At 39.7% G+C, this 15,567-nt stretch overlaps 1 protein-coding gene across 1 annotated transcript in view; it reads left to right on the top strand.

The window, feature by feature from the left end:
• DOP1B (DOP1 leucine zipper like protein B) overlaps positions 1–15,567 on the top strand; it is a 2,336,114-nt gene that overhangs the window by 2,001,792 nt on the left and 318,755 nt on the right. The window contains exon 33 of the mRNA XM_044071549.1: positions 2,017–2,153. Within this exon, the coding sequence (XP_043927484.1) occupies positions 2,017–2,153 (137 nt within the window). The remainder of the gene's footprint in view (positions 1–2,016; positions 2,154–15,567) is intronic.

The raw sequence follows: 15,567 nt of genomic DNA, 5'->3' as shown, positions 1-15,567 counted from the left end.
AAGGAATGCATAATAGTACCTTTTGGGAACTTGGCCACCCAGGGAAACTACCTCATTGATAAACACCCCTAAAATATACACAGTAATCAGGGATTTGGGGATTCATTTAGACCAAGATGTGTCTAAGGTAGTAAGAAAATCATTGTGTCACTCAGCTTATAAGTAATGTCATGGCATCTAGGTTCAGGAAGTCATCATGCCATTGTATTCAGCCCTCATCAGACCCTTCAAATATAATGCCTCTTTTGGTATGTACCTGACTAGGCACATGCAATAATCTGGAATAGGCTTCCTATCCTTGTGAAGTAAAGCCTTTCTCTAACCCTATTCAAGTACAACTTGGACCACTGGATGGGAAATCGGAAACTCACCCTTGGTCTGAAAACCTAAGTCTCTGATGGACAGAGTCAGCCATTAAATACTGCACTTACTAAGATACACCCCTTAAAATAACCTTTGAGTCACAATAACCTGTGATATATATTTGAGTTGCATTGCTAAGCTTATAAATGTTGCACTGGTTGTGGTAGTGGAGGAGAGGTAGACCTGGTGTTGGACGTGGGGCACTGGGGCAGTTATTAGGATGATGTAAGTGCGATATCATTCCCCAAAAAAGTCATGATTAAGAGCATTCTGGATAATACTGTTTTTACTTTTAACGATAACAAATATATTAACTAAACATTTTAGTACTGAGAAGGTAGGATGGCTATGATTTGCTAAATAAATGATTTGAATTGGTCTGACTTTGTAAGCTAAAACAAGCAAACTTAAAATCTGAGTGATCTTGGACCTACTACAGACTTGAAGAAAAGAAGTGCTGATGTGTCTACACATAGACCATCAAATGTGTGTACCTGGACATTTCTGAATTTTGAGATGATATATTATAAGCCTTAGTGTACAAATTTAATATAAACATGTATTTTCTAATTCTTCCCAAAAAGTTTATAATGTGTATGTGAAGAGTGGGGTACAAAAAGGAAGAAATTGTTGCATTTGTTCAGTGTTATGCTTGATTCATGTTTATTTTAAACAAGTTTAATGGGTCTTCATTCTACAAAGACTGAGCAGTGTTCCTTATTTTAAACTGTTGAATGGAGTCTACTTTGCAGTGAATTGAATATCCATTTCTTTTTGGTATACTGTAGTAAAATGTAGCATCAGCAGTACTGAATTATTGCAAGATGTATTAGTTTTTAACTTTTGCTCTTAAATGTTTTTGATTTCTGTCAAATATAAGTTCATCTTTACTAAGGAAGGTTATTTTTTGTAGCCTTTCCAAAAAAGCTTTTTTTATTCACTTGACACATTTATTGTATTATAACCTCTGCATTTTTACTGCTTTAAGACCCTATTTGTTTTTATTTTTATTTATCTATCTATCTATCTATCTATCTATCTATCTATCTATCTCAGCAGTACCACTTTGAATTATTTGGGTGTGTCTGCCAGCTGTTAACTTAATGTTCCTCCTGTAAACCATTTTTCTGAATGGTGATCTACACCAAAGTAACTTCTGAATTCCACTTGGGAGGCCATGATTTGCAGGTGTGTCCTGAAGTCATTCGTTATCAGCTGATTGGGAAAGCAGCATGTACTCCACAATTGAAATGGTGTGGTCCTTTATGTAGGAGGTCATTACTCAGCAGTTCCTTATTTTCCCCAAAACAATGTAGTGAGGAAACACCTGAGAAAGCACCAGTCTTAAATCCCTCCATTCAGTGAGAGGTCAGACTATGGCTAAACATTTTTGTCCTTTATACTGCATATTAGTTGGACTGATGCTGATTAGAAAATTCTTCTTGGATTAAGGAAAAAGATATTCAGCTCTCAGATTTGCAGATGGTGTGCGTAAGGGATGCAAACCTTAGTAGCAAAGCAAAGTTAAAATCACAGCCCATTGTAGAAAGTAAGTAAAACAATATCCACTAGTAAGTAACTGAATTTAAGTGTAAAAAATAACATATTTTTATGTGGAAAAATATTTAGTCTTTTAACACTTGTCTTTTTCAGAACGGCTAACTGAGAACCTTCGTGTTGGACAGACTCCAGCTGTAGCTGCCCAGATGTTTCTGTTTTTCAGAGTTCTTCTGCTAAGAATTTCTCCCCAGCATCTCACTTCTTTATGGCCTATTATGGTGACTGAGATGGTAAGACAGATAAGGTCTATTGCTGTAATTGTTCCTTTTCTGTTTCAATTAATAAATACAAATGTGTTACAGTTCTCTTTAGAGAAATGAAAAAGTATTAAGAAAAAAGTTCCACTTTTAGCTATAGCATTAGATAATATTTGTTTAAGTGGTTGTACAGAAATGATTCAAGTTTACGGTAAGATGTGTAAATAATAAGGCAGAAGACATGAGGCAGTCATCAAAGAGACAGAGAGTAATGCAGGATCTTGGGAACATTACTAGGTAAGCTATCACAAGGACCATAAGATGTCTAGATATATACACCTTTAAGAAGACACATGTAAACATTTGTGCACCCTTTTTCAAGCAGTTAATACTGCTTACCTCCCAAACTGAGCATGGATGTGCATGACAGTCCTGGTGTAAGTTTGTATCTATCCATCCAGTTAGATTAGATGAACGTCCATCTCCAGATTAAAAAAACAAAGGGGATGACAACACATTTTTTTGGCATTAAACTTAAGAACATGGTTTCAACACCAGTCATTGGTCTCAGTAAGGCCTTTCTGTAGGATGCCTGCATCACTTGGGGATTTAATAATGGCTCCCAGCTTGCAGTCATCTGTGAACTTGATCAGCCAGAGTCCCTTTGTGTTGGCCTGGACTTCTGAGAAGTAGATGCTGAACAGGAGAGGACCCAGGAACGACCCCTGTGGGATTCCACTCGTGACTGGTCGGCAGTCTGACTTGGAGTTTACTGCTTTCGCACTGTGTGTTCTATCTGTGAGCCAATTTGCAACCCACCTAGTGATATAGGGGTTGATGCCTAGTTTGACTAGTTTATCAATAATTCCCAATTGATGAATGGTATCAAAGGCCTTGGCCAGATCGAGGTAGGCTGTATGCACTGCCTTACCTTCATCCACAGCCCTGGTGACTGATTCAAAGAAGTCAACAGGTTGAGCAGGCATGATCTCCCTTTCACAAAGCCAAATTGCGTGGGGTCTAGAGTTTGGACATTTCCTATATCTTTGTTAATCAAGTCCATGATGATGCTCTCCATAGCTTTACATATCAGACTCATCAGGCTAATGGGGCGATAATTCCCAGGGTCTGTACTTGCTCTCCCTTTATGGAGAAGGATGACTGTAGCAGTGCGCCATTCAGTTGGGACAAAGCCTAAGGTGAGTCTGTGACTGGACAGGGCACACAGATATGGTGCCAGTTCGCTTTGTAGTTCATGTAGAACACAGCCAAGGATATTATCGGGTCCCATGGAAGCTGTATTCTTGGTGTTAGACAATGCATCTTTAACCTGTGCTGCAGTAATGCTGGGTGCCTGGCATTCTTCCGGTATTGTGATTGGTCCTTTGGGGGGGGGGTAAAGTTGGCACTGAATCTATCATCCAATATATTTGCAATATCTCTTGGCCCAGTATAGGAGGTACCATTGTGCAGTAACTCAGAGAAAATCTGGGTATTGCTGTGAAGATTCTTGATATATCAACTATAGAAGACTTTGTGATTGTTTTTAGTGTCTGACGCAATTCTGCCTTCATAGCTGGATTTAGAGGATTTGATGAGGGATCTCAACTTTTTGTTGAGGCTAATAAAGGAGTTTTTCCAGTCTTGGAACTTCACCTTTTTCTACAACAGTTTCTTCCTTCTGTTGTAGAGTTTATTAATGGTAGAGGACCACCAAATTGGCTTCCTTTTTTTGGAGGAGAGCATCTCGGTTCTGTTGGGTATGGTTAGTTTCATGCATTTATGTAAATGTTCGTACAGTGCATTGGTGTATGATTCTGCAGTCATGCAGCTATTTTCCATTGACATGGGTGCCATGAAGTTAGCCACCTCTGATTTTAGGAGCCCAAAGTCAGCTTTGGAAAAGTTTTTCAAGGTGGTTACCTTTGTGGGGGGGGGGGGGGTATGGGTATAAGATGTGGATTTCCATGGTGATTAGTTTATGGTCAGATCTGACCAGGGAGGGATTGACTACTGGTGTAGAGCAGTGGTTGCTCAATTTTTGTAATAACCAGTTCAAGGATGTTGTTTCCTGTAGTAGGGGTCAGAATGAGCTGGTTCAGGGCATTGGAATTGATGAATTCCAGGAAGCATTGGGCCAGTGTATTGGTGCTTGAGTAGTTCTCCCAGTTGATGGAAGGGTTGTATGAGAGTGTTGGGTTGGACCTTGATAGATTCCAGGATGCTTAGGAACGTGGAGTGAGAGTCTAGGGACATGGTTGGGGATCTATAGCAGGCTATGACCTGGATCACCATATTATCCGATGTTAGTTGTACCTGAAGTATCTGAGATGCGTTATGCTGGGCTACTAGTCTGGAGGTGTGCATATCCTTTATGAATATGGAGACACCACTGCCTTTGGAGCTACAGTCCATGTTTAGGGGCCAAAAGGTGTGGAATGAGTTATAGCCTGGTAGCGCAGGGGTGCTTTCTGCCACTTTAAACCAGGTCTCCATTACAGCACAAATGTCGATGTTTTCCATTTTGAGGAGTGCTTCAAGCGAGTGCATCTTGAGATTTAGACTTTTAGCATTGAGCAGCATGACCCTCAGATTGCATTTATTTATAGCTGTTACAGTGGTAATTTGGTCTTTGGAACACCACTTAAAAAGGCACAATAGGGGTGGCAAGAGCCTTAGCCAGTATCCGGAAACCCAGGGGTGACAGATGGAGGCCATCTCTGGCAGAGCATTGAGGTCTGTCAATCATGTCATCCCAAGCAGACAAATACTGGATCCCCTTAGAATGACATCAGAAACTTAGCCAATTGTTGAAGTCAGTCATTTTTTGTTTGTACAGCGGTATCATTCTGGGTGACAGTAGGATACTGCTCAGGGCTAGGGTCATACCTGCCTAGGCCACATAATCCGAGATCTCCACCATTTATTTTTTCATGTAGTCCAGGGAGATACTCTCAGGTCATTCACACCCATATGGACAATGACAGAGGCATACATGTACTTGTTGTGGAGTGACCTGAGTGCATGTGTCAGATTCTGGCACCTGATAGACAGCTGACTGTTACCTTCTCCTTATTCAACCTAGTGAGTGGGACATCTGTGTGCCTCACTATTGAGTCACCTATGATTAGTGTATCGGGCAAGGTGTTTAGACTTAGGGGCTTAGGTTGAGGGGCACACTGTGGAGGTGAGCTATGAGTCCTGTGGTTTATGCTGTGTTGTAGTGGTTGAGTGCGTTTCTGTCTTGGAGGTCTCTGTTGTTTGGGTAAATTTCTAGTGAGAGCCTCTGCGAAGGTGGGTGTGTGGTTTGTGTTTTTATGTGAGAGATGTGATGGTGGGTGTTCTGGAGGGCTGTGTGTTCCATATGGTCTGGTGCAGGTGTTGACCTTCTCCTCTTGACCAGCTAGTCCGGTCTTGACTGAAGAGTGCGTAGCTTCCAATTTGATGATATAAGTGCATCTCTCACAAATCTGAGTGTTGGGAGGTAAGAGGAGAGGGTTGTCTGTGTACATGAGGCAGTTGCTACACTGCCTCAGAATGCCCAAGTGCACCAGATTAATAGGAGAAAGCACAGGGAAGTGCCCTTTTCATCATGCCAGGAGGGGTGGGCATAACTACTAAGTACTGGAGCTATTTCCGTGAAGAACAACTAGTGGTGATGGTACTTAGGTGTGCTACAATAATTGCTACAAAAATCTGTTGAAGTGCAAAGCAATTAAGCTATGCGAAGTGCAAGAGAGAGAACTTGAAAGATTCAAGGGAAACAGTAATAGTTTGCCTCAGCTCGGCGCTGCTAGGCAGAGCTTAAACAAGCATAAACCCATGCAAACTCAGGCTTTTAAACCAGAAAGTTGAAAGGGATGGAAAAACTGCCCAAACGGCCAATAAACTACAATTTCTGGGCCAGAAACCACTCTTCTTGTGGTAGATAGGCTACCTAGTGCTTACCACTCCCACTGATAAGCTAGAAGGCTTCCCTCCAACACAAAAAGTCTTTGGGGGGGCTCAGAAGCTTACCAACAGTCCTGGATACAGCAATTCTGTATCTGGAGTAGACTACTTACAGGAAAGGCGGGAAGCAAGCTTAGGACTTCTTTTTGTACAGAAAAGCAGCTAAAACAGCAGTAAAACAATTTAAATGCAGTGCAAGCTAGCACACTTAAGTGTGTAGCAGTATTAAAGCAAATACAGTTTATATAAATGCAATTAAATTCAAAAACGACTAAAAATAAGTGCAGAAAGCAGTAAATTAGGAGAAAATCAAAATGGAAGCACTTAGAGTATCAGAAAATAGTGCCAGCAGATATATAAATAATTCTGTCAAGCAAAAATTAAGACGGTGCAGAACTCTGAACAGTTAAAAAGTGCCAAAAAATATACTTATCAGCTCTATATTTCCAGATTGAGAAGCACACTCAATCAGAACACAAGGAGATTCTAGCAATGGGCGTACAACACAGGAAATACACCTCAGGCAATGACAAACAGTTAATATGGGCTGGCTCAACAATTCCCATCTGAAACTAGCTTCTAAGTTACCCTGAAAAACAAAGTGCAGACAACAACAAAGGACGGAAACAATACAGCAAATATATGAATAATAAAGCAAATATATAAATACAGCACAGTGCAAACTGAGTTGCAAAAAGTGTACTTATCAGTTTGGAATATAAGATGGGAAAAGTTTCCAGCTCTGCTGTCAGACAGGAAAATTTATCTGTCTGCTATACCATCACTGTACAAATTCACATAAATGCACTGCTCTGAATACTTGGTGGACTTGGGGAGAGCAGGGTTTGATGAGTGTTTGTCCACAAAAACCCTGAATGTAAAATAACTGGCCTGAAGCAGAAGTGCTAAAACCAAAACTAAGACACACACAGAATAGCAGACAAATTTAATTAGGCTACTAACAAGCAGTAATAAATGCGCAATAAGAGCAATTGAACACTTAAGAGCACACAGAACACCAAACTAAGTTAATAAAGAAGGTAGAAGACAGTGACAGTAAGAGCAGCTGAATAAAGTAAAGTAATTTTTTTTTTTTTTTGGGCTAGGGGAGAGGGATGGAATACAGCACAATTAAGAGACTACAGGGGTTGCCCTTCCCAAATGCTCATATTTCACTTTGCCTTGCAGTTTTCTATATTCAAGCAGCGGATAGTGCAAGCCATTTTTTTTACACTGGTCATCCTTGCTTTGTTTTAGTGTTGATTTAACCAGCCATGTTTGCTGCTCATAATACCCACTCTGATTTCAATATGTAGCCCAACCCTTATTCCAGCCCTTCTGCATAAATAAATAGCCCATCTATTGGATTAGGAACCATTTTTGTGATTACAGTTCCTAAATGTATTTATTTTTGTGCTAGACATAGCAAGTGTGGATTACCTTCTTTCAGACAGTGTTTCTTTTTGCCATGCCTAACTGTAACTCCTGGCATTTTCATACATCCCAACTGTCCCTATTTTTGCAGAACAACCCCGGTTTAACCTCATCTTTTTGTCATGTACTTCGTGAAGTTTTTAATTTTCTGATAATGTATGCTGCAGTCAGTCAGTGATGCATGGTATTAGTTTCATTCATTTGGTTCTTCTAAAAATACAAGTCCATTGCAAAACTTCATTTATTTCACTTTTTGTTCATTTCCCCAGAACTCTTTAGCAAAGAAGCTTAACATACGATAAAGTGATCTGCCACATACAGCAGTTGTGGAGTATTGGCACTTTAATTAATTATCCAGTTCACGAAGTAAAAGAAATAATTGCAGTTTATTATGGTAGTTAGCGCTTTCACCCGTAGGCTTCTTCAGACTTTACAATAGCCAAGTGATACATACAAGTTTAAAAACCTTAGACACTCACAAGATTGGTCAAACATCGACCAATAGCAACATTAATGAGTTGCCTATACACTATGTCACTAAAATGCATTCTAAAAATATCTAAAAGCCAAAGCTTCAGCAATCATCCACACAAGTAGATGAACATACAGTAATTGTATAAGTACTTACAACCATCCGACCATAATAACTGATCGGTTTAGTAAGACATAACTACCTGGCAAGTAGTTATATCTCATAACAGCCTATACAAGCGTCCAGATGCTGAAAAAATCAACTGTTATGGTGTCGATCAAATAGAACACTTGTACAGCAAAAGCACAAGCAAAATATTCATAAATCGCATAACTCCCACATGTAAATAAAGCCTAAACTCCATAGAATCCATAAAGACAAAGCTGCATTTTTGCACCAAGGTGCTACATCTCTGATTATTCCAAACCAAGATGTTCGTCAATTGTTTGGCGTCTAACGTCAGCAAGGACTCTGTGCGATAAACGTAATACACGCAAATCATATTAAAGTAACAGAGCAAGTAAACCAAATTCAGCAAAAAATTTATTAAAATTTATAAAAACTATGCATAACTACCTACCTAACGGGATACCTAACAGGGAAATATACTAAATAGAGAGGGTACTGCATCTCCAGGTAATGCACCTATCTATCTAACTACCCAGTTATTAAAAATAACAGATAATACTGCACTCGTTCGGTAATATTACCGATCCAGGTACAGAAAGGCTAAAACTCATTCTCCGTGAATAACGATGGGAAAAGACAAACAGCGCTAAACTATAGTGGAAAACCTAAGTAATACTAAACTACTGTTAAACCAAGAGATGATAGAAATAATGGTTTAAAGACTGACAATATTTAGGTAAGCCCAAAACTTACACATTAAACCTGCCATCATGGGTTCTAGAAAATGCAAAGTGAAAAGTAAAACTAAGGATATATATAAATAGACCAGAACAAAGACAGAAACATATATGTATTAATAAAAAAAGTGCACCAGCACACTAGCACTAATCATAGAATTCTAAACTCAGTGTTTAGGTCTGACTAATCTTCTTTTTTTCAAAACTGGCTTGATCTGCACTTTGTCATTAAGTCCAGGTGGTCTATCGGCTCTACACTTGACAATCCATCTCAACTCATTTTCTAGAGTGAGATTCACAAGATCACCTCCTCTGTTGTTCTGGTGACATACCTGAAGTACACAAAATAAAAATGTGTGCGTAATACCATAGACAAGAACATGCTTTGCTAAAGCATTGTTGGGGGAGCCAATGCGGACATGATATAAGTGTTCCCTGATCCGCTCCCTCAATGTCCTATTGGTTTTGCCTATATAAAACGAGGGGCACAAGGTGCATCTGGCCAAGTACACAACATTGGTACTCCCACAATCAGTCCTAGTGTGCAGAGCAAACTCATAATGAGTAGTGGGATGAATAAAACTCACACAAGGATCTATATGTCTGCACTGCCTACATCCACCACATGGTCTAGTATTAAATTCGGATGTTCCTATCATACCTTGATCAGTAGTTGTTCTTGGGTTACAAAGCATTCTCTTCAAATTAGGTTTATTTTTATATACTATCTTCGGTGTTGACCCCACTAGGGACCCAATCTGGTCATCCAACATCAAGACCCCCCAGTGTCTCTGTAGGGTCTCTCTAATGAACCAAGCATCTTTGGTAAAAAATATAGTTGCTCGTATAACATCAGTGGGAGCGTCAGACAAGTTGTTAATAGGTGCTTTCGGTTCCAAAAAATAGGGCCTAGCCCTATCTAAACGCATCCCATTCACCTCAGCGACTAACTGATCAAATCTATGGGTCTCATATCCCCTGGAACTAAAACTATGCCTCAAATAGTTAACCTCACTATGATACCAATCTTCTAGGGCATTCAGCCTGGAGGCTCGCATAATCTGCCCTTTCATCACATTGTCGAACACATATTTGGGGTGCATGCTCCCCCTATGTAGGAATGTGTTTCTGTAGCATGACTTCCGATGGATAGAAGTATTAAGAAGTCCACTCTCAAGTCTATTTATGTTTACATCCAAGAAGATGAGTTTGCTGTGTGTGGCGTACTTGATTTGTATTACTTTAATTAATTGGCTTTATTTATTTAGCAGCATGCTTAACTCTGCTTGCCTTTGAAGTGCTGCATGTCAACATCGTTTTAATTTTAGCAAAAAATAAGAAATTCTGTTGTTCATAAAACATTGAATGAACTGCAGTAGTTGGGGTTTTTTCTGCTTTTCTAACAGCTTTATGCAAGAATCAGCATGATGTTACAACATTGCAAATGTAAATACTGCTCTGGAAAAATAAATAGATTAATTATGAAATATAATCACTTATTTGTTATGAATAAATGATGTGTGTAAGAAAGAGAGAGAGACCCAGTGGGTTTTGCATTAAGGGGCAGCTACATTACCTGCTAGGTGGTCTGGTAGGAGTAGTGCTTCTCGATTAGCAACCAACATTAACAAAAAGTAAATAGTGCAGTTTGTTCATTCTTGCACCTAGACCACCTTGCATGTAAACTGAATGAATGACAGAACAAACCAAGTGCTCTCTTTACCAGCTTTTTATCAATGCATTTTTTTAAAAAATGAAGCACTATTACAAGTGGACCACATTTCTTTACATTAATAGAGGAATGATTCTAGTTTTTTAGAGCCTGTGTGCAACTTAAATTTGTTTAACTTATTTCTTTGTGGTGAAAGTGAAAAGTTTTTGCATAGCTATTTATTAAAATCCCTTAAGGAAAGCTTTAGCCTTTTATTCACAAGTTTATATTAATTTCCTGCATGTTTCAGAGCCTTTAATATTGGCAATACACTTATGATATTCAGTAAGGATAGCAGTTCTAGTATTCATTCATTTAGGCAGTAGCGGCTGTGTGCCTGTTTAAATAAATTAATGCTCTAACATTGGACTGAAATAATTGGAAAATAAAAGAGCATGGGCAGGTCTAGTTTATTTACTTTTAAACTTTGGACATGAGTTTTTTTTTTTCCTCCCCAATCTTAGTTTTAGGGGGCACCAGTCTGGGGACTGTCCAAGTTGTCAGTTTAACTACCTACTGCACATTCCCATTGAACACCACTAACTCTGATTTTGGTTTCACCATTTGTGTCAAGCTGAGATATAACAGCTTTTGTCTTTTCTCTTCCTTCCTTTAAATTGCCTGAAACTACAAGGAGAAAGTGTAACAATTTTCCTTTGCAGTACATATCAGTACAGTTGGGTACCTTAAAATATGCTTTGTGCCTCTTCTATAAAATGCACATCTTGTAAAATAAATGCATTTCTCTTTCACAAGAATCTTTGAATAGAATTGCGAAATGATAACCTTACAAATTAGAAACATGTTTGGTTGTTTGTTTCTTCCTCTGATCTAACAGTGTAATAAGTCATTTTTGATAGCCTAAAGAGCTTTGTGACCTATTTAAAGATTTGAGATCAGTTTCAAACCTGTATTCAAAGAAAGATTATTCTGAAAAATTGTAATTATGAACTTATTTTCAAGTGCTCTTTAATATCCAAATGGCATCCATGTTTTATCTGAAGTATAACCCACTGTTATTATAACACAGTGATCAGTTCAGACAGACTGTTAAATTGGGACCAGTTTCTTGTATGACTATAGCATAGTGACCTCTCTACTCTTAGTTCTTTCACATTTTTAAAATTCCCAAATATTTTACAACTTTGTAATAAATATTACTTTTAATTTTGTTACACAGCACATCGAAGCAAACTATTTCAAGCAAGTTTCATAACTTATAGCTTGACATGCCACAATGTTTTCATGATAAGGAAACGATTAAATCTGAATGTTTAATAAGTCTTGCATTTTACACTTGATTTGGTTCATAGGTTCATAGTTTAGTACTAAGCTAACTGCCCTTGTGAGCCATTTTAAGTTTAGCCAATTATCCCTTGTGAGACTCAAACCCTGCACCTTGTGTTTGTAAGGTAAACACCTTAGCCATTAAGCCACCCTCCCAACCAGTGGTGGTGGAATTGTGTACATTTCTAACTTTTAAGCTTTTCTTGGGTTGTTTCCCACAGTGATTATCAAAACCATATACATCTTTACAAACATTGCTGTCAATGAAAATCTTCCCTTTATAAAGAAACATGTTTAAATTTAAACATCTCATAAAATAACACAAAATGTTCTCCCAAAAATACTATCAAAAAGATAAAAACTACTTTAAAAAAGAAAAACTGAGTTCATTTGGTTCACGATATTTTAAAAATCATTATAATTTTTCAACAGTAGATCATCTGTAACTAAGCTTGTCACATCTGCCTGAGGTTGTCATACTTTAGTGGTAACTTATAAAACTTAACTGGGATGTCTGTTTTGTCTTCTGGTCTTGGATGAATTGGCTTTGACAAAATAGTTTGTGTACGCTTGTGTGCGTACATGTGCGTGTGACTCAGTATGTTTTGGAGTAAAAGAGTTGCAGTCAGTGCCAGATGATCTATTTGTAATAGTGATTCTTTATTAGATGCCAGAAATGACAAAAAAAAAAAGGTAAATAATGCAGTTCATGTTTGTTCTTCCTTTCATTCTTACAGTCAGACCACCTGGCATGCAGACTAGATTAATTTGATTGTAATCAAACTTCTCAGACATCCAACCAGTCATACAAGTGACAGTAATTGACTGTCATATTTGTGTGCTTGTGTGTGTGATATATGTATGTATGTGTTGGGAGCATAGACACTCTCACCTGACTCTGATTTTGCTTCATATTTTGATATGTTCCTTGTAATATTTCTGTTCTTTTCTGGCAAATCACTGAGGATTTCAGTCACTTTGTAAGTATATAAGGGTAGTATCTGTCGTTGATGTTGGTCTTTTGTCCCTCATTATTTTTTACCTTCATGCTTAATTCTAGAGTGAAGTGGCTGATGGGGACTGTACTAGGCTGTATACAGTATTCTGAAAGTAATGAGATTAGTACATACATTCCTGTATGGTAGTTATGTATTAGTTAATTCATTTCATCAAGCTCAGACTTTTGAAGTGTACCGTCACAGTCAAAGTAGTGGCTGTAATTCTGGTGGTGGTGTGTGTGTTTGTGTGTGGTGATTACAATTTTGTGGCCGGTTGTTTTTATTTCATTACAATATCATATTTGAGCTGTACAAAGGAAATATATTTGACTTTAATTACTGGGTATGAGGAGTGTTGGTGTATACACTAGACTTACTCTACTGTCATAGGTTTGTCTGTGATGAGAGGGGGGCAGGATTGCTGTGTATGTACTCCATATTTTTTACTTTTTGTCACAGACATCATCACTGTACACAAGTAGTGTGGCTTTCTTTCAGTGCTTGGTTCTCCAGTTAAGATTTTGACTGTGAGTTCTTCTGTGGGATGTCTGCATGGGCTCCCTGCCTCTGAGTGGGTTTTTATCCAGGTTTCTAATTTCCTCCCCCAGACCCTCAGCTGTGTAATGTATGCTTGTGGCGGTGTGTGCTTTTACTTCATCCCAGTCTAACACCAGTGGGGCACATGGAAGGTGACTATATTTTTTTTTAGAAGGGTAGCAAGGCAGATACCTTCCCATGTATGATTTAATATATCCTTACAAGCAGTTGTCATGCCATTTTATTGAGAACTACTAATGTCCTTCAAGGATGCATCTGCAGTCATAACATATGGGTTGTCCTGCCTCAGGCAGCCCCTCGGTCGGCCGGATTCCAAAGTCTGGGTCTGGCCTCGGCTGATGTCGCACTTTCCCCGACGTCAGAGCGTCTGGGGTATAAAAGCATCAGCCGACGCCATTTTCCTCAGTCTTTCTTGCCGCGCGGTACCCGAAGCAGAAGCTGTTCGCAAGTGCCAGTTGGTCAGATCCAGAGATTTCAGCTGCCGAAGACTTTGAAAAAAGCTAAGTACCCAGTTGGGGACACTTTCTTGCCTCAGCCGATGTCAGACAAAGTAAATAATTGTTTAACTTGTGGGAAACAAATACCTCATAAGGATTTCCATTCTTACTGCCTTCCTTGCTTAGGCCCAGACCACGACGTTGCGGCCTGTTTAGCCTGTGCCTCCTTCAACCGGTGAACTCTTAGACGTCGGTCGGAGTTTGCAGAGGAATTTTTTTGGAGCCGCTTTTGCTTATAAAATGCCATCGGAGACTCCGACTTCGCATATGGCCAAAAAACGCAAGGAAAAGGACCGACACTCGCGGCCCGCGGTTTCGGCTGAAACCACGGCTAGGCCTACCGCGAGTGTCTCGGTTTCGGCTGAAACCAAGTCCTCGACGATTCCTTCTTCCGAAACCATACTTCCGACCGCCGAGGCCTGAGAGGCCCCAGCTGAGTCGGCTTCAGAACTACCTACCGAAGCTAGTGTTCAGGATTTGTCCGACACCATACCTTTGGACATTTCTACCCCTGCACGTGGGGCAGCTAGGCCTCCAGCTTCTATGTTCATTAAGGCCTTTTCTAGGGCTAAAGCTGCCAAACTTTCAAAAGCTTTGCCTACCAAATCTACTCCCCAGAGGCCTTCCTCTAGTTCACAGATCCTCAGCCTGGCTGAGGACCTTATCTCCTTAATTAGGGGTTCACAACCTCACCCAGACAGGGCCTCTCAACCTCCTCCAGACAAAAGGCCCAGGACTGACCCCTCTGAACCCCTCTCTTCAGATGATTCCAAGGATGGATCTGAGTTGTCAGACCACCAGGAAGGGGCTTACTCGCCTTATGAGGATTCAGATGCAGAGGAATCTATCCCTTCGGCCTCCCCTCCTGAAGAGTTTTCCTTTGGGGAGACTTTACACTCCATGAGAGAGCACTTTCAATGGCAAGGTCAGGATTTCTCTGATTCTCGAAAAAGATTACGGACCTTTTTGCATTTGCCTCAGCATAGGCCCTTAGCTATACCTCCTGTTCTAAATGTAATTGATGATGTGTACAATGATGTCATTACTGCCCCTGATACTCTTCCTCCGGCCCCTGCCAAACCTGACAGATATTACAGGGTCCCGGATTCTCATTTCCATCTGTATAAAGCCCATTCTGCAGATCCAGAAACTATTTCTCAGGGCCCTAAAGGGGTTGCAGCCGCTACTGCCAAAAATCCCCTACCCTCTGATAGAGAGTCTAGAGCTTTAGAGAGATGGGGTAAGAAGGTGTATACATCTGCAACTCTTTCTGTCAGGGCATTAAACTGTCAATTCCATATGATACAGTACCAAGAGTATTTGCTAGATGAATTGAATAAGAAACTTTCTTCTTCTGAACCCCTAGACCGTAAATCCCTTCAGGATTTGGTACATAACTCACAACAGGTTAGTAATCATTTCTTAAAATGTGGCTATGATGCACTGGAGGCTTCATTTAGATCAGCTATGACTGGGGCAGTTATTCGTAGACATGCCTGGCTGAAGGAGCAATCTTTGCCAGACCATGTCAAAGTTAAACTCCTCGATGCTCCAATGGAGAAACAAAATTTATTTGGCTCCCCTGCTCAGGAGATTCTAAAAAAGGTTGAAGAAAAAGCAAAATCTGTGCAAGCAGTTAAAGATGTCCTGCAAGTTCAACCACCGAGATTCAG

This window comes from Protopterus annectens, chromosome 5.part0, assembly GCF_019279795.1.
Source record: "Protopterus annectens isolate FY-2018-M chromosome 5.part0, PAN1.0, whole genome shotgun sequence".
NCBI classification, from domain to species: Eukaryota; Metazoa; Chordata; order Ceratodontiformes; family Protopteridae; genus Protopterus; species Protopterus annectens.
This window is presented reverse-complemented; position numbering and strand designations above follow the sequence as displayed.